The 24486-nt window shown below is 45.7% G+C and overlaps 2 protein-coding genes across 2 annotated transcripts; one reads left to right on the forward strand and one right to left on the reverse strand.

The window, feature by feature from the left end:
- Positions 1 to 398: 398 nt before the first annotated feature.
- Positions 399 to 15616, reverse strand: cyp2w1 (cytochrome P450 2W1). Its single transcript, XM_003226526.4, has 9 exons — positions 10610 to 15616; positions 7269 to 7431; positions 6969 to 7118; positions 6142 to 6299; positions 5208 to 5384; positions 3813 to 3954; positions 3036 to 3220; positions 1402 to 1543; positions 399 to 1245 (listed from the first exon to the last, which is right to left on the reverse strand). The coding sequence occupies exons 1-9, from the start codon at positions 10799 to 10801 to the stop codon at positions 1055 to 1057; spliced, it is 1500 nt and encodes a 499-aa protein (XP_003226574.1). The 5' UTR covers positions 10802 to 15616; the 3' UTR covers positions 399 to 1054.
- A 4885-nt stretch (positions 15617 to 20501) lies between these two features.
- Positions 20502 to 23676, forward strand: LOC100560596 (cytochrome c oxidase assembly protein COX19). Its single transcript, XM_003226525.4, has 3 exons — positions 20502 to 20665; positions 21553 to 21664; positions 23353 to 23676. The coding sequence occupies exons 1-3, from the start codon at positions 20512 to 20514 to the stop codon at positions 23438 to 23440; spliced, it is 354 nt and encodes a 117-aa protein (XP_003226573.2). The 5' UTR covers positions 20502 to 20511; the 3' UTR covers positions 23441 to 23676.
- Positions 23677 to 24486: the final 810 nt, after the last annotated feature.

A 24486-nucleotide genomic window follows, 5' to 3' on the forward strand; every position in this document is an offset into this window, starting at 1 on the left:
TCAATAGGTACTGCTCTGGCAGGAAGGTAACAGCACTCCATGCAGTCATGCCTATGGCCACATGACCTAGGAGGTGTCTACGGACAACGCCGGCTCTTCGGCTTAGAAATGGAGATGAGCACCAACCAGATATGACTGGACTTAACGTCAGGGGAAACCCTTACCTTTATCTATGACAACTTAGGAAAAAATTGCACACCCCTAAAGGCCATATTGACTATGATTTCTGGGAGTTGCAGTCCGTCAACATGTGTTTTTAATGTCAAGATTGTGACCTTTCCATCCCACTGCCTCCACCTTTGAGGTGGGCTCTTCCAATTCTACCGTATGAGATGCAACAGAGAGAACTCTCCACAGTTGCCCAAGCATCGGCGCGCCACAGATTCGCCTAAAAGGAGTAGAACATTAGCAGCTTTATTATTGATAGTGACCCCTGGTTGAAGTGAACTTTTCCCCAATGATTGGGTCAATATGTCTATCTCCTTGAAACCTGGCCAACCATCGCCAACGCCAGCCTCAGCCCTGGATCTGTGAGACTAGGTCTTCCTCCCTTGACGCTTATCAGGAGCTCCGTTGATTCCTCGCGCACTCCTTGGGCCTCTTCTCCGTCCCTGCTCCATTGAACCAACAAGCCCAACAACGTCATTGTTCATAACTAGCTCTTGAGTCACTGAGAAACAAAACAGGAAAGCACTTGTCTCAGCCGAGATCCGCTCCAAAGGCACCAGATTCTGTCTGATCTTGGAAGCTAAGCAAGGAGAGCCCTGGGTTAGTGTTGGATGGGAGACCGTCAGGCACCGGTGGATACTATATTTCAGAGCCAGGAACTGGGAAAACATACTATGTCCGCTGGATCATCCCACTTTTTACCTTGACCCCTAAAAGCAGGAATGTTGAATGCAACGGGCATCGTGGAGGCACACTTGTCCTGTTTGGTTGTGCGTGTCTGAATGGGACACCCAAAGGCATGTGCGCAATCCGAGGTCTACTCTATAGGAGGGCTTCTCCCCAAAAGCCCAGGGCGTTGTGCAAACGGACGTATGGGGCGCGGTCCTCAGTCCTGGGGAACCGCACAGGTCATCTGCGGCACCGGCCTCAGAGTGAACGTGGTCTCGGGGACGTTGAGGTCCAGGTCCATCTCCGTCAGTCCCGGCGGAGGCCGGAAAGTGAACTTCTGCAGCAGGCCGGTCACAAACAAGAAGAGCTCCATTTTGGCCAGGTTTTCCCCCATGCAGTTGCGGCGGCCTGAGGAAGGAAGGAAAGAAGGAAGGAAGAACGAATTGTTTTCTGCGCAGAAAAATGTAGCTTTGAGCAGAATTTTGCACAAAACGAATCTCAAACTGCTTTCAAGGTCCTCCCCAAAGAGGTCTGGTTTGAAAGCAGAAATCCTTGTTCTGATACCTAAGGAGAAGGTGACAAAGGCGTCCCTCTTGACAAAATTCCCATCGGCATCAAGGAAGTGGTTCGGGTTGAACTGGTCTGGCGTCTCCCACTGGCTTTTGTCGAGGAGCACCGAAGTGAGCGAAGGGATGATCATCGTCCCCTGGAAGACACGGCACAGGAAGAGCAAGAGGGAAATTTACTCTCTTTATGACTTATGCTCCCTTTGCTCCCGTGCCCCTCTCTTTCTGTCTCTCTGATAATTTGCAAAATTTGGCTCCTTATGGAAACAAGGATTGGTGAGAAAGCCTGACATGGCCCATAACCTGAGCCTGGGAAAGAAAGCCTCTGTGTTGCCTCTTTGTCTATCTATATATGTCATATGTCTAATGGCACTGAATGTTTGCCATGTATGCAGGGCCGTAGCCAGAAAAAAATTTCGGGAGGGGTTTTGAAAATTTCGGGGGGGGGGGGGGTTGAACCCCTAGCACATACCCCTCCCCACTACAAACCTGTCAATATCTGCTTGAGATAGTGCCTGGAGGGACTCTTAATGTTTTGCATCTCATAGACTTAGCATGGGGATTTGGTTAACCAGTTAACATTCATGAGTAAACGAGATTTTTTTTATAACTTGAAAAATTTCGGGGGGGGGGGTTTGAACCCCTAACCCCCCCCCCCCTCGCTACAGGCCTGCATGTATGTATACATTGTGATAATGTTGTGTAAGTGTTATTTATTGCTATTTAATTGTATAGTTTTACTTTGTTTAATAATGTGTTATTACTCTGTAATGTAATGTATGTGTTGTCTTTATGATTGGAAACTGCCCTGAGTCCCATCCGGGAGATAGGGCGGTATATAAATAAATAAATTATTATTATTATTATTATTATTATTATTATTATTATTATTATTATTATTTATATTGTAAGTAAATGCAGTAGAGTCTCACTTATCCAACACTCGCTTTTCCAATGTTCTGGATTAGTCAATGTTTTCAATGCATTGTGATATTTTGGTGCAGTAATACAGTAATTACAGTAATTACAGTAAATACAGTAATTACTACATAGCATTACTGTGTATTGAACTACAGTAGAGTCTCGCTTATCCAACATTCTGGATTATCCAACACATTTTTGTAGTCAATGTTTTCAATACATCATGATATTTTGGTGCTAAATTCATAAATACAGTAATTACTACATAGCATTACTGTGTATTGAACTACTTTTTCTGTCAGATTTGTTGTATAACATGATGTTTTGGTGCTTCATTTGTAAAATCATAACCTAATTTTATATTTAATAGGCTTCTCCTTCATCTCTCCTTATTATCCAACATATTCGCTTATCCAACGTTCTGTCGGCCCGTTTAGCTTGGATAAGTGAGACCCTACTGTACATAAATACAACTCCTGGATCCCACAGCCTTGAGCCATGGCAGTGGTGTCAAACTGCATTAAACCAACAGTGTAGATGCACCCCTAGATTGGCGTGCTCACCAAATGCACCACAAGCCACATTTCCAGCTCAAATCTCTTGCCAGTTAATTCCTTGTCAGCTATGACGTTTGTGGGATTCCCAACCTCAAAATAGTTGTCACTTTTGGCAAGAGGAAGCTTGAACTCAACTTCCTCTGGAAGGAAATACCTTTGGAAGAAAGTAGCCCCTGAAATGTGTGTCGACCGACGTTGCTCGCGGGATGTGGGGCAGGAGAGTGATAAACCTCTGGACTTCGTGGATCACGGCGTTGGTGTACGGCAGGCGCTTCTGATCCTCGTACGTGACCCAGCTGCCTGGTTTCACAGCTTGCCTGATCTCCTCTTGAACCTTCTCTAAAGCAAAACACAGGGCAAGGAGGAGTCAGGAGGAGGTTGCTTTTGGACTACATCTACCAGAGTCTATCGTGGGCAGTTCTGACAGCGAGAAAGAGAAAAAGGGACTGCCTCTTCCAGCATCCAAGCGGGAGTCAAACCCAGAACAACAGCACCCTCAGCCGGACTGTGAAGAACCTACAGATCAGGAGCAGGATCAGGGCCCTGAGTTGGAAGGCCAAAGGTTAAGTATTCCAGCCCAGTTGCAGCTGCAGAGAGTAGGAATACAAGTTCTCAAGTCCATTTTGGCAGAAAAGAGGGCCAACAATCGGGAACAGCTGCGAAACCAGCATAAATAGCTGGGATTTGGAGCAGTCAGTTGCTGGCAGCAACGTCTTTGTTGGAGCTGTGACCTCGAGACCTTGTGTGATTCCTTGGACCTTATCTAAGATTTTGGCATTGAATTTCAGATTATACCTTGGACTGTGTTTGTTAGGATATATTGGCTTTGGAGCTTTGGAACATACTCAGGGTTTGCTAGAACTTGATCCCACTTCTACCTAGTTCTCTTCGATGGTAAAATAGGTCCCCAAGGTAAAATGAGATAGCTCACTTTGAATCTTTGGGTACTTCATCATCAGTAGGACCACCCATTGCATTGTAGTCGCAGCCGTCTCTGTTCCAGCCATTACGAGATCGAGAATGGACGCTATGACATTGTCCTCATGAAAAAGGTGGTCTTTCTTGCCCATTTCCTGAAGTAGGATGCATGGCACAAATCATCATCATCATCATCATTTATGTTTCACCAACCTTCCAACAATGTGACGGAAGACTCCTAAGAACATACTTAAGAATGATACTGATTAAAAACTAAACAAAAATTTCAATAAAAGTATAACTATCACCATTATTTACAACAATCACAGCAAGGCATTCCTCATACCTATAAGGAATATGTTATTTGATTCCGCAGGTACAACTAGAAGCCATTAAATTAACTGACTGTTGGGCCTAACATATTTATTTTTTATTTATTTACAGCATTTATATTCCGCCCTTCTCACCCCGAAGGGGACTCAGGGCGGATCACATGACACATATAGGCAACATTCAATGCTTTTTAATATAGAACAAAGACAAGACAAACATGGCTCCGAGCGGGCCTCGAATTCATGACCTCCTGGTCAGAGTGATTCATTGCAGTGATTCATTGCAGTTGCTCTCCAGCCTGCGCCACAGCCCGAGCCATACCATGGAGGTGCACAGATATGGGAAGGTGAAATCAAGGATATGATTTCTGTGGTCGTGGTGTGATGAACGGAATGACTGAAATTGTATAATTGAAGTTTAGCGAGGGCCTATTAAGACTGAAGGCTGAAGACACCATCCCAAGAAAACTGGAAACAGGGAAATGTCATTATGAAGGAGGTGGAGACTGGATTGACTTGTGAGTTTCCATTATTCTGCAACAATGGAGACAACCGTAAAGCTAGATGACTTTTGGAAAAAGTAGATTAAAGCTGGTATGAAGAACCACGAGCCTCCAGATTGGATATGGCTTACGATCAATGGGCCCGGGCAAGGAAAAGCTCTTATCTTGGATCAGCCACTGATCGGAGATAAGAGCATTCCCTTGCTTATTATCCCGAACACCTCCTTTTCCCTCTCTGTCTGGGGCGTTATCTGCACCATCTCCTGTGCAAATGATGTGGCGAAAGAATGGGAAAACCTTGCCTCGCCTTGGCCTGGGACACGGTCCCTGGGAGGCTTCCAGGCCTGGTAGAAACCCAAAACGACATGCCCGCCAAGAGGCTCGCCTGCCTCTCGCTTGACGTCTTCCTTTTGTGCCATGGCTGCGTCACCATCACCCTTGGAACGTCTCATCTCTTGATCTCTGTATCGCAACTGTCTGCCTGATCAACCGTTGTGAGAACGAGAATGCTGGACTTGATGGACGTTTGCCCTCGTCCTGCGATATTTGTGTCGTCCTATCCGTAGTAGTTACCTCTTTCTGCTTGGAGACCCAGGCGTCTGTGTAGCTCCTGAGACCCTTGCCGTTGCCGCCTTCTTGCCTGCTTTTCTCAACGTAATCCCGTATGATGACGCGGATGTCTTCCACCTTTTTGAGCAACTTTTTGTGCGCCTTGAGAAAAATCCCAAGGAACGGGTAGAAGTTAAATATCTGGGAAGGAACAAATCATAAAAGAGAGGAAGAGAGACAAATATGAGTTGCGATGAAGAACTGACGTTAAGTCCAGTCGCATCCGATTTTGGTGGTTGGGGCTCATCTCCATGTCTAAGCTGAAGAGCCAGCATTGTCCGCAGACACCTCCAAGGTCACGTAGCCACTGGTATGACTGCATGGAGCGCCGTTATCTTCCCGCTGGAGCAGGACCTATTTATCTACTCACACTCTGGGGTTGGAGCTCACCTCCATTTCTAAGCTGAAGAGCCAGCATTGTCTGCAGGCACCTCCAAGGTCGTGTGGCCACTGGCATGACTGCATGGAGTGCCATTACCTTCCCGCCGGAGCAGTACCTATTGATCTACTCATGTTTGCATGTTTTCGAACTGCTAGGTTGGCAGACCACATGACCAGAGCAGTCTCCGGTGGCATAGTAGGTTAAACTGTTGAGCTGCTGAATTTGCTGACCAAAAGGTTGGTGGTTCAAACCGGGGAGCGGAGTGAGCTCCCACTGTTAGCTCCAGCTCCTACCAACCTAGCAGTTCGGAAACATGTAAATGTGAGTAGATCAATAGGTACCGCTCCGGTGCCTATTCTTACCCGCCTCTCCTCGCGGCTCAAGGCGGGTAATCAGCCACCTCTCCTTTGAACTAGACGTGGATGGGAGAGCCTTTCTAATAGAGGAATGCCCACCATAAAGTAGGGCACCCTGTGCCATCCATACTAGCTGCCACATGGGGGGAAATGTGCTTACGTGCAAGAATGGGGATCCCAGGAGACACATGACGTCGTCGATGAGTTGCAGCAGAGTGAGGAACATGGGGTCCTTGTAGTCGAACCTCTCCCCGAAGAGAAGGACAAACGTAATGTTGGTCGGCGCAAGGTTGAAGTTTCTGATGCTGAAAGCTTCGCCTGCAGGAACGAAATGTCAGGAACACAGTTATCACACAAGTCTTTCTCACAATAGCCACCTACACATCCATCGCCAAGACACTACACTTGGAGGGCCATCATCCTCGAGCTCATTAACAACGATTGAGAGGTTAAATGACCATAACTACAAAGAATGGTCTGTGTATATGCAACATTTGCTGGTGAGAGAAGGGCTGCAAAAGACGATCTTAGGCACAGAAGCAGAGAGAAAAATGAGAGAGGACTGGCAAATTTGATCTTAAGTATAATGCCAGATCAATTAGTGCGTGTACAAAATCTCCAGACTGCCGAAGAAGTGTGGGAAGCTCTCAAGAGTGTTCATCGGAGAGAAAGCACACTAGGCAAGATGATCTGGACGAAGAAGCTGTACAGAGCTAAACTGTTTGAAAGCGGAGATGTGAGACAGCATGTGAAAAAGATGAAGGAATTGTTTCTGGTCAACACAGCTTCTCAGCAATTAAGTCTTTCCAGACTATAGTACACTCTGGATGAAGCAATCAGTATGCAATACAGGCAAGACACAAATTTCATTTAAACACTACCAATACACAAATCCCACATTAACATAAGTAGGTAAGTAAGTAAGGTGGCTGGCATACCTGACAGCAGTATAGGGATTGTCCCGACGTCCCTGGTGTCCCAGCCTACCTTTGAAAGACTTGATGTCCTCCACAAGGAAGCCGAGCTCCTCCCGAATGTGCTCCTCCATGCGCGCCTTCCCCATCCCAAGGTTGCGCATGCTGGAGGCACTGAACCGCCGGGTTGCCCTCCACAGCTCTCCGGTCGAGAAGAAGATCCCTGTCGTTGGGAACAGACGCAACCCAATCTCACCCAGGGCACAAATTATTTGATTCCCGCAGAAAGCCGCATTCGTTGGGACAATCTGAAGGCAAGGGAGTCTTTGGAGGGGGAGTTCTGACTTGGGACCGAACCCGTCCCTTTGTTTACCGTTTCCGCCCTGGATCTGTTGAAATATCGGTATCACCGGCCTGTCCACGAATTCCTCCGCAAAGTTCACCAGAGCATCCTTCACCGCTTCGTAGCCGGTCAGGACCACCACTTTCTGGAATCCGAAATAGAGGGTGAAGACTGGCCCGTACTTCTTGGCAAGCTGCAAAAGAAGAAGGAAGAGATGGGGTTCGGTACAGAGGAGCCAGGACCCGGTTACTTACCATTGGTACTTCGCGCTCTGCTTGCTGTGAGCTGAATGCTCAACCATAAGTATCCTGCTGTTTGTATTTTTGGGTAGTTTTCCCTAATGCACAGACAAAATCCATGGTTTTTGTGACCATCAGAAATATGTGCTTTCTGATGGTCTTTGGTGACCCCTCTGACACCCCCTCGCAAACTCCGCATGGATCCCGACCCCCAGGTTGAAACTCGGTAGACGCGCTTATCGGGACTCGGTATCCACGCTGGCTTATCAGGACTCGGTATCCGCACTGGCTTATCAGGACTCGGTATCTGCACTGGCTTATTGGGACTCGGTATCCACACTGGCTTATCAGGACTTGGTATCAGCGCTGGCTTATCAGGACTCAGTATCTGCGCTGGCTTATTTGGACTCAGTATCCGCGCTGGCTTATTGGGACTTGGTATCCGCACTTGCTTATCAGGACTCGGTATCTGAGCTGGCTTATTGGGATTCGGTATCCGCACTGGCTTATCAGGACTCGCTGACTTATTGGGACTCAGTATCCGCGCTGGCTTATTGGGACTCGGTATCCACACTGGCTTATCAGGACTCAATATCTGCGCTGGCTTATTGGGACCCAGTATCCGCGCTTCAGGTTTCGCTATACATGGCTTGGACCTCACTATCCACGGCCATTGTAAATTTCTCTATTTCAAAGAGAGAGAAAGGGCATCTAGATGGGAAGGAGGGAAAACCCAGTAGCGGTGTGGGAGACGGGGATTTCTGAACTGGGCAGAGCTGGATACGGCGGGATAAACCTTTCCCGTCGCTATATAACTCTTATCAGCTCAGCTGCACCCTTCCTTCTGTTCCTTGCTCACACAACAGAGCTTTGGGGACATATATATATATATATATATATATATATATATATATATATATACACACACACACACACACACACACACACACACACACACACAGATATATGAAAGCTGTTACTTTAGTTATCCATTTACTCCTTTTCTTACGCCACGCCTCATGCCACGGCTTGTGAACGCTAGTAATCACAAAACCAAAATCACCCTGCCCACATCGCAACACCCCGTTGGGTAGAAAAGCCTTTCCGAAACGATATTAAAACAGCGAGTCCAAATCTTGTAATCCTTTATCTAAATAGAGAAGGCAGGGCCTATCTTTACTGGTCAAGAAGCACAAAAGCCTGGCTCGCTGGCAGGTCGCTCGAGATTGCTCACCGTGGTTTGTAGATCTCGTAGAGATAAGGAAATGGAGAAGAGTGGGGAAGAACTGTTTTATTTCTTCTTCTTGGCTTCGAATTTAGTGCAAAGTCCGACCGAACGCACTCCAAGAAACATTTCCCTTTGCCCTTAAGACTGGTTTTTTACTTCTTCGCCTGCAATCATTCTGACCGAAAGTCGTAAACGCCTACCGTATAGTATGTCTTAGGCTAATGCGCATTTCTCAACCAGGGGGTCGGGACCCCCCGGAGGGTTGCAAGGGGTCGTCAAAGACCATCCGGAAACGCATATTGCTGGTGGTCTTGGGAACCCCTTTGTCAGAGAAGGCTGAAGATCTCTCCACCTGTCCTTCTCTTCCTTTTTGGAGTGCTCTTTGATTGTAGATGAACTATAAATCTCAGCAACTACAACTCCCAATTGGCTAAATCAACCCCCCCCCCCCCCAACCAACTAGTATTCAAATTTTGGCATATCTATTATTTCAAATTTGGTCCGGATCCATTATTGTTTGGGTTCACCGTGCTCTCTGGATGTAGGTGAACTACAATTCCCAAACTCAGGGTCAATGTCCACCAAACCCTTCCAATATTTCTTGCTGGCTATGGGAGTGTCAAGTTTGGTTCAATTCCATCATTGGTGGTGTTCAGAATGCTCTTTGATTGTAGGTGAACTATAAATCCCAGCAACTACAACTCCCAAATGTCAAGGTCTATTTTCCCCAAACTCCACCAGTGTTCACATTTGGGCATATTGAGTATCCATGCCAAGTTTGGTCCAGATCCATCATTGTTTGAGTCCACAGTTCTCTCTGGGTGTAGGTGAACTACAACTCCCAAACCCTTCCAGTATTTTCTGTTGGTCATGGGAGTTCTGTGGGCCAAGTTTGGTTCAATTCCATTGTTGGCAGAGTTCAGAATGCTCTTTGATTGTAGGTGAACTATACATCCCATCAACTACAACTCCCAAATGGTAAGGTCTATTTTCCCCAAACTCCACCAGTGTTCACATTCACTCGATACACCCAAATTTGAATACTGGTGGGGTTGGGGGGGTATTATTTTGACATTTGGGAGTTGTAGTTTCTGGGATTTAAACTTCACCTATAATCGAAGAGCATTCTGAACTCCGCCAATGATGGAATTGAACCAAACTTGGCACACAGAACTCCCACGACCAACAGGAAATACTGGAAGGGTTTGGTGAACATTGACTTTGAGTTTGGGAGTTGTAGTTCACCTACATCCAGAGAGCACTGTGAACTCAAACAAAGAGCCTTCCAAACTCCACCAGCGATGGAATTGAACCAAACTTGGCACAAAGAACTCTCATGACCAACTGGAAGGGTTTGGGAGTTGTAGTTCACCTACATCCAGAGAGCACTGTGGACTCAAACCATGATGGATCTGGACCAAACTTGGCACGGATACTCAATATACTCAAACGTGAACACTGATGGAGTTTGCGGAAAATAGACCTTGGCATTTGAGAGTTGTAGTTGCTGGGATTTATAGTTCACCTACAATCAAAGAGCATTCTGAACTCCACCGACGATGGAATTGAACCAAACTTGGGACACAGAACTCCCATGACCAGCAAGAAATATTGGAAGGGTTTGGTGGGCATTGACCCTGTGTTTGGGAGTTGTAGTTCACCTACATCCAGAGAGCACTGTGGACTCAAACAAGGATGGATCTGGACCAAACTTGGCACGGATACTCAATATGCCCAAACGTGAACACTAATGGAATCTGGGGAAAATAGACCTCGACATTTGGGAGTTGTAGTTGCTGGGATTCTTAGATTGGGAACCAAAGATGGTCCCAAGTTGAATTGAAAGTGAGGATGACAGGTTGCAGATTGAGCCGAACGGACGGGAAGCTCTGCCTGTGTCCTACCTTCAGGATGGTCTTGTCTTGCCTCCGGAAATCCAGCAAATGCAGGTTGCCGATGATGGGAAGAGGAGTGGGTCCTGGCGGGAGCCCCAAAGCCGCTCTCCGGCTCGGAAGGCAGAAGGAAGCCAAGGCGAGGAGTGCGCAGAGCAGGCAGATGGGCACCGGATGGAAGAGGAAGGCACTGAGCCAGGCCATAGTAATAGTAATAGTAATAACAATACTAATAATAACAACAATCAGGGAGAATGGGGTGGTGAGAGGGAGAGAGAGCGATGGCAATGATCACCAACCAGCCCTTCGCCGCTTTATATTTCTGGCTGGCAATTGCCACCAATAAAAAAACAAAACCACACACACACACACACACACAACTGTGCAAAGAGCCGGAGCAAGTGCTGGGGAACCCCACCCTTTTTAAACACTTCTGGAGAATGTGGTCTAAGCAGTTCCTTGACTGGGAAACCAAAGAGGTTTCAGGTTACAGGACTAGTCGCCTGTGGATGCAGAAATCCGCACGCCGGGGATTTATTAATTACCGATCATTAGCGTTGATCACTCATTTCGGGAAGGGCGGGGTGAATGGGATGCCTCGGTGGCTTCCGTCGCCATGAGTTTGGGGACTTTGGCTCCAGGGTTTGACTTTGAAGGTTCAGGCACTCTCCAAGGTGCTGAAGTTATTGAGGGACTTCAAGGTTCAAGTTCTGAGTGAGCTCCCTTTGCTAGCCCCAGCTTCTAGGGCCGGGCTGTGGCGCAGCTGCAATAAATCACTACTCACCGAGAGGTCATGAGTTCGAACCCAGGGTTGGATTGAACTCCCAACCATTAGTCGCCTAGCTCGCTGTTGACCTATGCAGCTCGAAAAACAGTTGCATCTGTTGAGGAGAAAATTCTAGGTACCGCTTTATGCCGGGAGGCTAATTTATGACACCATAAAACTGCCAGCAGTGTGCAGAAAGGAATGAGGAAGTACTACCATCAAGGAAGGTGAAGCAGCAGCGCCCTCTGTGGCCGGAATTGAGCATAACCTCATGAAGCCGGATGCTGGAAAAATGTGAAATTGCCTCTGTGTCTGTCTATATATGTTGTATGTCTAATAATGGGATCGAATGTTTTCCATGTATGCTTGCATTGTGTGCAGAATATAAATACTGCAAATAAATATATAAATAAATTCGGCCAACCTAGCGGTTCAAAAACATGTAAACGTGAGTAGATCAATAGGTGCCGCCTTGCAGAGAGCATCCGTTTGATGAAAATTCCAGGACTTTCCTAGATCCCTATGGAAGTAAATACGTAGCATACGAAACACTCAGTATTGTAAGTATTTTGATACGGAAGCCAGGTTGGGATAGGATGTTTTAAATTGATCATGTATTGCTGTCTGATGTATTTGTATGAATGTTATGCCGGGGATACGGGGGATAGAAAAGGGACAGAAATGAATCATTATTATTATTATTAATAATAATAATAATAGTATTTCTTCGAGAGTGTTCCCACCCAAAACTCCAACTCCAAGCCCCATGGAAACGGGTTGTTGTCCCGTCCTTGGCCTCAGGCAGCAAAATGTGCCTTTGGGAAGGCATGTGGGAGACCAATGATCTATCAATGTGAACGGGTGGGAGGGCTCGGGGAAGAGGAAGAACCGCCAAGCAAGTCCCGACAGAACCGGCCCTAATCCCCGTAATTGGTGGAGGCGTGTTCTGCTCTCGGTTTCATCTGGACTTGGCTATCCTTGTGTTCCTGTGAGTTTTCCGGGCTGTCTGGCCATGTTCCAGAAGCATTCCCTCCTGATGTTTCACCCACATCTGTGGCAGGCATCCTCAGAGGTTGTGAGGTCTGTTGGAAACGAGGCCAGTGGGGTTTATGGATCTGCCTCTGTTGGAGACCCAGTGTGGATGTTGCCATTGGCCACCCTGGTGAGCATCGACAGGCGCATGATCCTTGCCCTCTCTGGTTCTGCATCCCGTGAGCTGTGGACCTTGGCAGAATTCGCACTCGCTGTGACTCACCCAATAAATATTCCACCTCACCCTTATTGATTATGTGCTGCCAGCAAAAAGGTGAAGGAAACTATCTCCTCGTGATGACTTGCAAAATGGAAACATGAAGCAACCGATATAGATAGAGACACAGACACAGATGCAGATCATAAGATCATCCTTCGCTGAGGCCGCAGTGTGATGCAGCAGCAAAAAAGGCCAATACGGTTTGAGGCTGCATCATGTTTCCATTAGACTTTTGTAGCCATACCCTATAAAAGCAGGATAATAATAATAATAATAATAATAATAATAATAATAATAATAATAATAATACAATCCTAAAAACTTGGGAAGTGTTCAACTTGTGATTTTGTGATACGAAATCCAGCATATAGATCTCGTTTGCTGTGTCATACAATATAATAACAATAATAATAATAATAAATTAATATAATAATAATAAAACAGTTCTAAAAACTTGGGAAGTGTACGACTTGTGATTTTGTGATATGAAATCCAGCATATAGGTCTCGTTTGCTGTCATACTATGTCTTTGTGTCAATAATAATAATAATAATAATAATAATAATAATAATACAGTCCTAAACACTTGGGAAGTGTTTGACTTGTGATTTTGTGATACGAAATCCAGCATATAGATCTCGTTTGCTGTCATACTATGTCTTTGTGACAATAATAATAATAATAATAATAATAATAATAAGTGTCCGACATGTGATCCAATACGACAGCCAGCAGACTGTCTGCTGTGGACTCATCTTGTTGTGTTTCTAATAATAATAATAATAATAATAATAATAATAATAATAATAATAGAAACAATAGACATTGACAAAATCACAATCTGCCAACTGCAAAAGGCCACCCTACTGGGATCTGTGCGCATCATCCGAAAATACATCACACAGTCCTAGGCACTTGGGAAGTGTTCGACTTGTGATTTTGTGATACAAAATCCAGCATATCTATCTTGTTCGCTGTGTCATAATAAAATAATAATAATAAATTAATATATAATAATAATAAAATAGTCCTAGACACTTGGGAAGTGTTCGACTTGTGATTTTGTGATACGAAACCCAGCATATAGATCTCATTTGCTGTGTCATACTGTGTCTTTGTGTCAATAATAATAATAATAATAATAATAATAATAATAATAGTTCCCTTTCATGGTGTGGACCCGAGAAGCCCTGAGGCCTGGGAATCCCACCTGCCAGAGACGGCGAGGCCCTAGCGCTCCCAGAGAATTCCAGACACGGCCGAACTGCAAATCCCATCTGCCTGGGCTTTATGGAAAACCCCTAAACGGAGGGCAGCTGGAGAGAGGCCAGGGGCAAAGGAGTGCCGGCGTTTGGGAGAGCCGAACCAGGCAGGAACGCGCCCGATCAGCATCCGCCAGAGAGGATCAAACGCCCACGCTGGAGACACGCCGGGCTGGTTTGTGCCAGCGCTCCTCGGCCCATCGTCCTGATCTGGGCCCTGACTCACACGCTCCCGTGGCTCCTACAACTGGGTTTCCCCCATCGATCCGGGCAACGCCTGCCTTGACAACAGGGCACGGGAAAGGCACCCGGCCACTGCATCTGGTGGGCTTCTCTGCGGCAGGAGGGTGGGCTAGATGGCCTCTGGAGCCCCCTCCAACCCATTTACGCACATAGGCATGGACAACATTCAATGCCATTAGACATACAACAAGGGCGGGCTGTGGCATAGGCTGGTTAGCAACCAGCTGCAACAAATCACTCTGATCATGAGTTTGAGGCCAGCCCAGTGCTTGCGTCTGTCTCTGTCTCTGTTCTATGTTAAGGCATCGAATGTTTGCCTTATATGTGTAATATGATCCGCCCTGAGTCCCCTTTGGGGTGAGAAAGAAGGGCGGAATATAAATACTATATATAAATAAATAAATATAGACAGACACAGAGGCAATTTAGCATTTTCCAGCTTCTGGCCCAATTCCGGCCATGAGGGAGCTGCCGCTTCACCGTCCACTTGTGACACCGAGTCCTTGATGGAGTATTTCCTCATTTCTTTCCGCACGCTGCTGGCATTTTTATGGTGTCGCAAATTATTTAAATTAGCCTCACTGCATAAAGCGGAACCTAAATTTCCTACTCAACCAATGCAACTGTCTTTTGGGCTGCATAAGTTAACAGCAAGCTAGGCTATTAATGGTCGGAAGCTCACTCCGACCGGGGCTGGTTTCGAACTCATGACCTCTCGGTCAGTAGTGATTTATTGCAGCTGGTTATTAACCAGCTACGCCACAGCCCAGTCCACCCATGTTCTCCACATGGAAGTAGACCTTCCCTGTGGGCTTCTGTATGGCAGGAGGATGGACTAGATGGCCTCTTTGTCTAGATCTGCAGAAAGCAGCGCAATCCCTATACATACACCTGTCATTGTTGGGTATGGAAACTCTTTTTTGTAAGAGAGCGAGCCTTGCAAGGAGAGAGAGACACCTTCCCACTCGTATGTGCCTCGGGCGAATGCTGGCCTTTCTTCTCTCAGTGACAGGCAAAGCCTGCGAGACAAATGGGATCGCAGAGAGAAATGCCTCTCCGGCGCGGAAAAGAAGACGAAGGCCAGAAGGCCAACGGCATCCTCCACCTGCCGGAGACACACCTGTGGCCTTGCTCAAGGCGAGCGCACGCATCCCGCCCGGCCCGGCTGTCACCCGACAGGGAAACAATGCGCAACGTCTTCTGTTTAAACTCTCTGCTGCGCGCACAGAATCCGCCCCGACATTTCTACCTGCCTGGAAACCTCCAGCCCGAGTCCCGGAATGAATGCCCTGATTGTCAAAGGCTTGGCCGTCCACCGCGCTCACATTTTACGCACCTTGAAAAGCATTAGGATAATGCGCAGGTTAATCCGCCCTGGAGCGGGATCAGGGTGATCCCACGGGTGACCAAAGGCACCCTCGTCACGAGTGGAGGAACCAGGGCCAGGAATCACGAAAGACCAGGCAAGGGGTCCGCCAGGCCTTTCAGGTTGGCCATGGAGCGTGATGGCACCTGCATATGCGCCTGTGTGTGTGTGTGTGTGTATGCATACACACACACACACACACAAACATACATACCATATATAATAATAATAATAATAATAATAATAATAATAATAATAATAATAATTTTATTCTTATATCCCGCCCCATCTCCCCGGAGGGACTCGGGGCGGCTTACATGGGGCCATGCCCAGACACGACAGCACAAATCAGATAAAACATTAAACCGAGCAGTAAAACTTCAACATGATTAAAAACAGTCATAAAAGTCAATATACACAATAATATTAAAATCCCGATTTGGGGATATATACTTGGGGTTATTAGAAGAAGGCATTGTATGTTTTGGGATGTTGGTCCAGATCCGTCGTTGACTGCGTTCAGTGCTGTCTGGATAAAGGTGAACTACAACTCCCAGATTCCCAGGACAATCACCCCCAAACCCTGACAGTATTCACAGCTGGACATGTTGGGTCTATGTGCCAAATTTGGTCCCGATCCATCGTCGTCTCAGTTCAGGGCTCTCTGGATAAGGGTGAACTACAACTCCCAAATGTGAGGTCAATCACCCCAAACCAGGCCTGTGTGCACAGTTGGCCATGATGGGTCTGTGTGCCAAATTTGGTCCCGATCCATTGTTGTCTGGGTCCAGGGCTCTCTGGATAAGGGTGAACTACAACTCCCAGATCCAAGATCAATCACCCCCAAACCCTGCCAGTATTTACAGTTGGCCATGATGGGTCTGTGTGCCAAGTTTGGTACCGATCCATTGTTGTCTGGGTTCAGGGCTCTCTGGATAAGGGTAAACTACAACTCCCAAAATCAAGGGCCACTCCCACAAACCCCTGCAGTATGTTCAGCAACCCAACCTTCAGGTCAGCAGTCCAGCCGGCACAAGGTTTTAACCCATTGCGCCACCGCGACTCATGTTGTTGTTGTTGGCTTGCTTTCTCTCTACTAATTATTATTACATATGCTGGAACTCAATCGACAGACCCAGTCTTTTAGACTTGAACATGCCCACCTGTATTTTATAAGTGTTTTTTATGAATGTCTGATGTAATTTAATAACTTTTTAATTGATGCACAATGTATTGTACAATTTTATATATGTGTTTTTTAATCGTAAGCCACCCTGAGTCCCCTATTGGGTGAGAAGGGCGGGATATAAATATTGTAATCAATTGTAATAAACAAATAAATCTACCAACGGAGACTCGAAGCAGTTACGCTCTTAGTTGCAGAAGGACAATGGTTTTCAACATGCGTGTTTTCGGGACCCATGCGTTCCTTGCATTGCATTGATGGGAAGGCGCGGGGAAAGGGTTTCAGCGCCTGCTCACACTTTTACCCACCGCACCCACACTAATGGAAACCAAAAAAGCAGGAAACAAAGAAGCCGTGGAGTTCCTCTCTCTCTCTCGGTGTGTCTGTGCTCAGGCCGCGAGGCACGTAGGCTGCCCGCAAAGAGCGCGACACAAAACAGAAGCCTTTCCTGGGCAGGAATGTCTCGTTGTCATTGGCCCTGCGTCACCCTCGGCACTGGAACGTCTCCTCCCGACAGGTGCCTCTCCACCTGCTCCATCTCACGTCAAGTCGGTTCGTGATGGACAGTTGCTTCAAAACACACACTCAGCCAGCCCTCCCATTCGGTAAAGTGTCAAGTGTCCATCAGATGTGTTTCAGGGAGATTTGGGCTCCTGCCTTCACTTGGGCACTTTGTTCAATGGGTCAGCCCCAAAGCTTCAACTCTTCCCAATGCGCCAATGGTTTTCCATCCAGTTCGCAAACCAGGGCTGTGGCTGCGTCTTTCCAGAGCAGGAAACCAGTCCTGGGCTTCTTTTCCCAGGAAATGCAAGAGACTGCGGAAGGTCTTTGCTCCCTTTCTAGCATCCACAGTAACCAAGAACAACAATGTAAATCAATCCAAATTTGGAAGGTTCTGAAGCCTAAATAGATTCAGGACCAGCTGGTTTGTAGCTGCAATAAATTACTACTGACCGAGAGGTCATGAGTTTGAATCCAGCCTGGGTCAGAGTGAGCTTCCGACCATTAATAGCCTAGCTTGCTGTTGATCTATGCAGCCTGAAAGACACTTGCACCCGTTGAGTAGAAAATTTAGGTACCGCTTTATGCGGGGAGGCTAATTTAACTAATTTACGATACCATAAAACTTGCAGCAGGGTGCGGAAGAATGAGGAAGTACTCCATCAAGGACTCGGTGTCACAGTGAACGGTGAAGTGGCAGATCCCCCTGTGGGCGGAATCGAGCATACCCTCATGAAGCCAGAAGCTGGAAAATGTCAAATTGCCTCTGTGTCTGTCTATATGTGTCGTATATCTAATAATGGCACTGAATATTTGCCATGTCTATGTGTGCATTGTGACCCACTCTGAGTCCTCTTCCGGGTGAGAAAGAAGGGCGGAATAGAAATACTGCAAATAAATAAATAAATTCAGACAACCTAGCAGTTCAAAAACATGCAAACGTGAGTAGATCAATAGGTACCGCCTTGCAGAGAGCATCCGTTTGATGAAAATTTCAGAACTTTCCTATATCCCTATGGAAGTAAATACGTAACATACGAAACACTCAGTATTGTAAGTATTTTGATACAGAAGCCAAATTGGGATATGATGTTATGATCATGTATTGTCTGATGTATTTGTATGAATGTTATGTGTTGTACCATAAAACCTGCAGCAGAGTGCGGAAGAACGAGGAAATACTCCATCAAGGACTCGGTGTCACAAGTGGACGGTGAAGCAACAGCTCCCCCTGTGGGCGGAATCGAGCATATCCTCATGAAGCCGAAAGCTGGAAAATGTTAAATTGCCTCTGTGTCTGTCTATATATATGTCATATGTCTAATGCCATTGAATGTTTGCCATGTATGTATACATTGTGATACTGTTGTGTAAGTGTTATTTATTGCTATTTAATTGTATAGTTTTACTTTGTTTAATAATGTGTTATTACTCTGTAATGTAATCTATGTGTTGTCTTTATGATTGGAAACTGCCCTGAGTCCCATCCGGGAGATAGGGCGGTATATTAATAATAATAATAATAATAATAATAATAATAATAATAATAATAATAATAATAATAATAATTTATACTATAAGTAAATACAGTAGAGTCTCACTTATCCAACACTAACTTATCCAACGTTCTGGATTATCCAACGCATTTTTGTAGTCAATGTTTTCAATACATCGTGATATTTTGGTGCTAAATTCGTAAATACAGTAATTACTACATAGCATTACTGTGTATTGAACTACTTTTCCTGTCAAATTTGTTGTATAACATGATGTTTTGGTGCTTCATTTGTAAAATCATAACCTGATTTGATGTTTAATAGGCTTTTCCTTAATGCCTCCTTATTATCCAACATATTCGCTTATTCAAGGTTCTGCCGGCCCGTTTACGTTGGATAAGCGAGACTCTACTGTACATAAATACAACTCCTGGATCCCACAGCCTTGAGTCAAGGCAGTGGTGTCAAACTGCATTAAACCAACAGTGTAGACGCACCCCTAGATTGGCGTGCTCACCAAACGCCCCACAAGCCATATTTCCAGCTCAAATCTCTTGCCTGTTGGTGCAATTTTTGGATAGCTCAGGTCCGGTGGGCGTTGAGATCCGGACTGTGTTGAGATCGGCATTTTAAAAAACACAAACGTGCCCAAGTTTAATTCTATATCCATGGGAAAAAGCAAGCCGCGAATGGCTCAAAAACAGACGGTGCCATTAGGAGAAACCTTAGAAGGCGGCCAGGCAAGAAACAAGGTGTGCTCACCACCAGCCAGGTATGCGGGGAATCTGTGAATGTCGCAGAGCCGCGGATATTTATCCATTTCTAAACCAAAGAGCCAGCGTTGTCCATAGACATGTAGCCGCTGGCATGGCTGCAAGGAGTGCCATTACCTTCCTGCCAGAGCAGTACCTATTGATCTACTCACCTTTGCATGTCCAGAGACACCTCCAAGGTCATGTGGCCACTGGCAGGACTGCACGGAGCACCGTTACCTTCCCAATAATAGGAGCTGTACCTATTGATCTACTCACTTTTCCATGCTTTCAAAGTTCTAGGTTGGCAGAAGCTGGGGCTAACAGCAGGAGCTCACCCCACTCCCGGGATTCAAACCACCGACCTTTCGGTCTGCAAGTTCAGCTACTTGCAGTACCTTGCAGTTTAGCAGCTCAGCAGTTTAACCCACTGCGTCACCGGAGGCTCCAAATTATATATATATATATATATATATATATATATATATATATATATATATATATATATATAAATTATATTAATTATTATATAAAAATAATAATTTATTTTATATATATATATATATATATATAAATAATAAAATTATATATATATATATATATATATATATATATATATATACACACACTACTAATAAAATTATATAATAGAGCCACCCAATTCTGCTTTGAGGCTGCAACTTAGAAGAGGGGCTTATATATATATTTAATATTAATTATTATATAAAAATAATATTATATAAAATATATACTAATAATAAAATTATATATATATATATATATATATATAATAGAGCCACCCAATTCTGCTTTGAGGCTGCAGCTTAGAAGAGGGGCTTATATATATATATATATATTTAATATTAATTATTGTATATAAATAATAATAGTATATATAAATATATATAGTAATAATAAAATAGTAATAAATTATATATATGTATGTATAGGTATGTATAAATGTGTGTGTGAATATATATAGATATAGAAATAGATATATATAATAGTCACCCAATTCTGGTTTGAGACTTCAGCTTAGAAGAGGGGCGTGGCCTCGCGTCTTGGCCCCGCCCCCAACCCGCCCCCTCACATGACCCGGATGCCGGAAGCGAAGGCGGGCTCGGTTCGAATAGAGTTCCGTGCTCTTCCCTCTCCGCCCACCATGTCGACGGCGATGAACTTCGGGGCGAAAAGCTTCAAGCCGAGGCCGCCGGACAAAGGCGCGTTCCCTTTGGACCATTTCGGTAGGAAGCCTCAAAACAGAACCGAACCCGGAGAATTAATTGGGCCCTTTATGATCTGCGCATGCGCACTCTCCCGCTCGCACTCCAGCCCCCTAGAGGTAGGGAAAGCGTTTCGAAGACACTTCCGGCTTCCAAGCGACCAAGCCAGGCATGACCCCCATGGGGCAGAGGCCCTTCCCAGGTCACAGGCCCTGAATCCTGGCTCCTTCCTTAAGCCAGGCCTTGTTGCCACCAAGGACAAGAGTTTCTACCATTGGCAGAAGTCTCTTTCTGTTTCCTTCTGTTTTCGGCTCAGCACAAGTTCAAAAACATGCACATGTGAGTAGATCAATAGATACTGCAAGTAGCTGAACTTGCAGACCGAGAGGTCAGTAGTTCGAATCCGGAGATCCGGGTGAGCTCCTGCTGTTAGCCCCAGCTTCTGCCGACCTAGCAGTTTGAAAACATGCAAGTGTGAGTAGATCAATAGGTACTGCAAGTAGCTGAACTTGCAGACCAAAAGGTCAGTGGTTCGAAGAGCCAGGTGAGCTCCCGCTGTTAGCCCCAGTTTCTGCCAACCTAGCAGTTTGAGAACATGCAAGTGTGAGTAGATGAATAGGTACTGCAAGTAGCTGAACTTGCAGACCAAAAGGTTGGCGGTTCGAATCCAGGGAGCGGGGTGAGTGTCCACTGTTAGCCCCAGCTTCTGCCAATCTAGCAGTTCAAAAACATGCACATGTGAGTAGATCAATAGGTACTGCAAGTAGCTGAACTTGCTGGCCCAGGTTGCCTGCACTCCGTGGTGCCATGTCCTGGGTGTTCAGTCTCTGGAATGGCCTGACTGCCTTGGCCCGAGGCTGTGGAATGATGGGAATGGCAGTCTGACAATGTCTTCCTTTCTGTCCCAGGTGAATGTACGGCATTCAAGGAGAAATTCATGCAGTGTCTGCGGGCGAAGAACTTTGAGAGTGCTTTGTGCAGACAGGAATCCAAGGAATACCTAGAATGCAGAATGGAGAGGCGAGTGCTCTTGAAAAACATCCCCGGGACGGAGGGAGGCTCGCTCTGGTTTCCCCACAATTCACGTGGCCTCTCTTGTGTATGAGCAGCACAATCACGGGGTTTGGTTTTATATTTATTTCTGCACCTGTGCAAAAATAAATGGTCGCAATTGCTTCCTTGTAGAAAACCAGAGCTGAGATTTCTCTTAAAAAGCCCAAGTGGTCACCAGTGCCTTGAGGGTGCATAATAATAATAATAATAATAATAATAATAATAATAATAATAATAATATAATATAATATATTAATATTATATCTGCCTAGAAGATCAGGGGGCAGAGGACTCTTACAAGTCAAACAAGCAGTCAAAGAAGAAGAACATGCCCTGGCAGAATATGTCAAGCAAAGTGAAGAACCTGCTCTGATTGAAGTCAAAAATCAGAAACTCCTCAAAGCACAGCAGACAAAAAACCAGTACAAGAAAACCGCACTACAAACTAGAGCTGACAGCTGGCACAACAAAACATTGCATGGAAAGTTCCTTGACAAAATTGAAGGAAAAGCTGATCAGGAGAAGACCTGGCTCTGGCTCACGAATGGGACCCTGAAGAAGGAGACAGAAGGCCTGATCCTTGCAGCCCAGGAGCAAGACATCAGAACAAAGGCAATGAAGGCCAAGAACGAAAAATCAGCTGATGACACAAAATGCAGACTCTGCAAGGAAGCTGACAAAACCATTGATCATATCCTCAGCTGCTGTAAGAAAATTGCACAGACAGACTACAAACAGAGGCACAACTATGTGGCCCAAGTGATCCATTGGAACTTATGCCTCAAGTCCCACCTCCCAGCAGCAAAGAACTGGTGGGATCACAAACCTGCAAAGGTCGTGGAAAATGAGCACGCAAAAATACTGTGGGACTTCCGAGTCCAGACTGACAAAGTTCTGGAACACAACACACCAGACATCACAGTTGTGGAAAAGAAAAAGGTTTGGATCATGGATATCGCCATCCCAGGTGACAGTCGCATTGATGAAAAACAACAGGAAAAACTCAGCCGCTCTCAGGACCTCAAGATTGAACTTCAAAGACTCTGGCAGAAACCAGTGCAGGTGGTCCCGGTGGTGATGGGCACACTGGGTGCCGTGCCAAAAGATCTCAGCCGGCATTTGGAAACAATAGACATTGACAAAATTACGATCTGCCAGCTGCAAAAGGCCACCCGACTGGGATCTGCACACATCATCAGAAAATACATCACACAGTCCTAGACACTTGGGAAGTGTTCGACTTGTGGTTTTGCGAAACGAAATCCAGCATATCTATCTTGTTTGCTGTGTCATACAACGTCGTTGTGTTGATGATAATAATAATAATAATTTTATTTTTATACCCCGCCCCATCTCCTCAAAGGGACTCGGGGCGGCTTACATGGGGCCAAGCCCAGACATCAGACAATATTAAAAACAGCAATAAAACAAGTCAGTCAACAATAAAACAAATCACAAAACAAATAAGGTCACATACAATAAATATACTGATAAAATCTTGGGTTTTGCTCTAAAAAGAACTGGGCCAAATAGTGATGTCAAACTGCAATAATTCTATGCTGCAGAATTATTGCAGTTTGGCGCGACTTGTTAAGCAACGTAATGAACAGCAATCCTTTCTCAAATCTTTTGTTTTTCCCTTTTCGTGTCCACAGGCAACTGATGGCCCCAGAGCCGCTGGAAAAACTGGGCTTCAAGGACCAAACAGGAGAGAAACCCGCAAGCCAGGCTCAGGCCTCGTGAGGCCTCCCCCTCCCTATAGTAGCACATACGGTACGATGCCGTGTTTTATTCCGACGTGACGTGGTTCCATCTTGGAAGAAGATCGTTTTACGCCGGGGAGTGGGACTGGATTCCCAAGGAGTGGGATGAATGCCCTCGCGAGGTCTCGTTCTCCTTTGGCCGGCTGGCTCCGTCCTTCCGAAAAATAATTATTTCAGGCAAGAGGCTGGAATGATAAAGCGTCGTGGCACAACGAAGATGGGAAGTGCGTTCCTTACTTCTGTGTTCACTCGTGTACAGGCTCAGCAAAGTGTGACACATAGCGTCCAAAACTCCTCCCACTCAAAATGGCCTGGCTGCTTCCTGCCCGGGGAAAATCCTTGTTGGGAGATGATTAGCTGACTCTTAATTGTTTCTTGCCTGGAATGATGAACTCACCTGGACACCGCAGAAATGCTGGAACACTCCGACAACAACGACACAGAGAAGCCATTGAAATCCGCAAGAAGCAGGTGGACAATTTCAACAGAAAGGAGGAAAGCATGAAAATAAACCAATATTTAAAAAGGGTTGTTGTATGTCTTTCGGGCTGTGTGGCCATGTTCCAGAAAGACCAGTTTCTGGAACATGGCCACACAGCCCGAAAGACATACAACAACCCTGTGATCCCGGCCATGAAAGCCTTCGACAACACAATATTTAAAAACTCTAAAATCAGGACAGTAAATAAAGAGCAACACTCAGAAAATGGAAATTCCAGGCAGGAAACAATCAGGGTCAGCTAATCACCTCCCAACAAAGGATTCCCCCAGGCAGGAACAAAGGATACTTGTTTGTTCTTATGGTGAAAAGCACATGTATGTGTTTTAGATGGATTAGGAATCAGATGGTTTCCCTGTAACAGGCAGTAAGAGCACCTAAAGCTTCAGAGAGCTTCTGTTCAGTCATTTCAAAGCTCCCTGATTGAGCGGTGATGGCACGATCGTCAGCATAGATGAAACTCTTTGTCGCTTCTGGCAGTGGCTGCTCATTTGTGTAAATATTAAACATTGATGGAGCAAGTTTGA

The sequence above is a fragment of the Anolis carolinensis genome, unplaced genomic scaffold (assembly GCF_035594765.1).
Source record: "Anolis carolinensis isolate JA03-04 unplaced genomic scaffold, rAnoCar3.1.pri scaffold_13, whole genome shotgun sequence".
NCBI classification, from domain to species: Eukaryota; Metazoa; Chordata; class Lepidosauria; order Squamata; family Dactyloidae; genus Anolis; species Anolis carolinensis.

Excerpts from the sequence above, each read along its gene's own strand:
- cyp2w1 (XM_003226526.4), bottom strand. The coding sequence starts at position 10,801 with ATGGCCTGGCTCAGTGCCTTCCTCTTCCATCCGGTGCCCATCTGCCTG. Across the intron at positions 7,119-7,268 it reads ACAGATCCAGGGCGGAAACG|GGATCTTCTTCTCGACCGGA; the intron begins GTAAACAAAGGG and ends TCCCAACGACAG. Across the intron at positions 3,955-5,207 it reads GGGTCTCCAAGCAGAAAGAG|GAAATGGGCAAGAAAGACCA; the intron begins GTAACTACTACG and ends ATCCTACTTCAG.
- LOC100560596 (XM_003226525.4), top strand. The coding sequence starts at position 20,512 with ATGACCCGGATGCCGGAAGCGAAGGCGGGCTCGGTTCGAATAGAGTTC. Across the intron at positions 20,666-21,552 it reads GTTCCCTTTGGACCATTTCG|GTGAATGTACGGCATTCAAG; the intron begins GTAGGAAGCCTC and ends TTTCTGTCCCAG. Across the intron at positions 21,665-23,352 it reads CTAGAATGCAGAATGGAGAG|GCAACTGATGGCCCCAGAGC; the intron begins GCGAGTGCTCTT and ends TCGTGTCCACAG.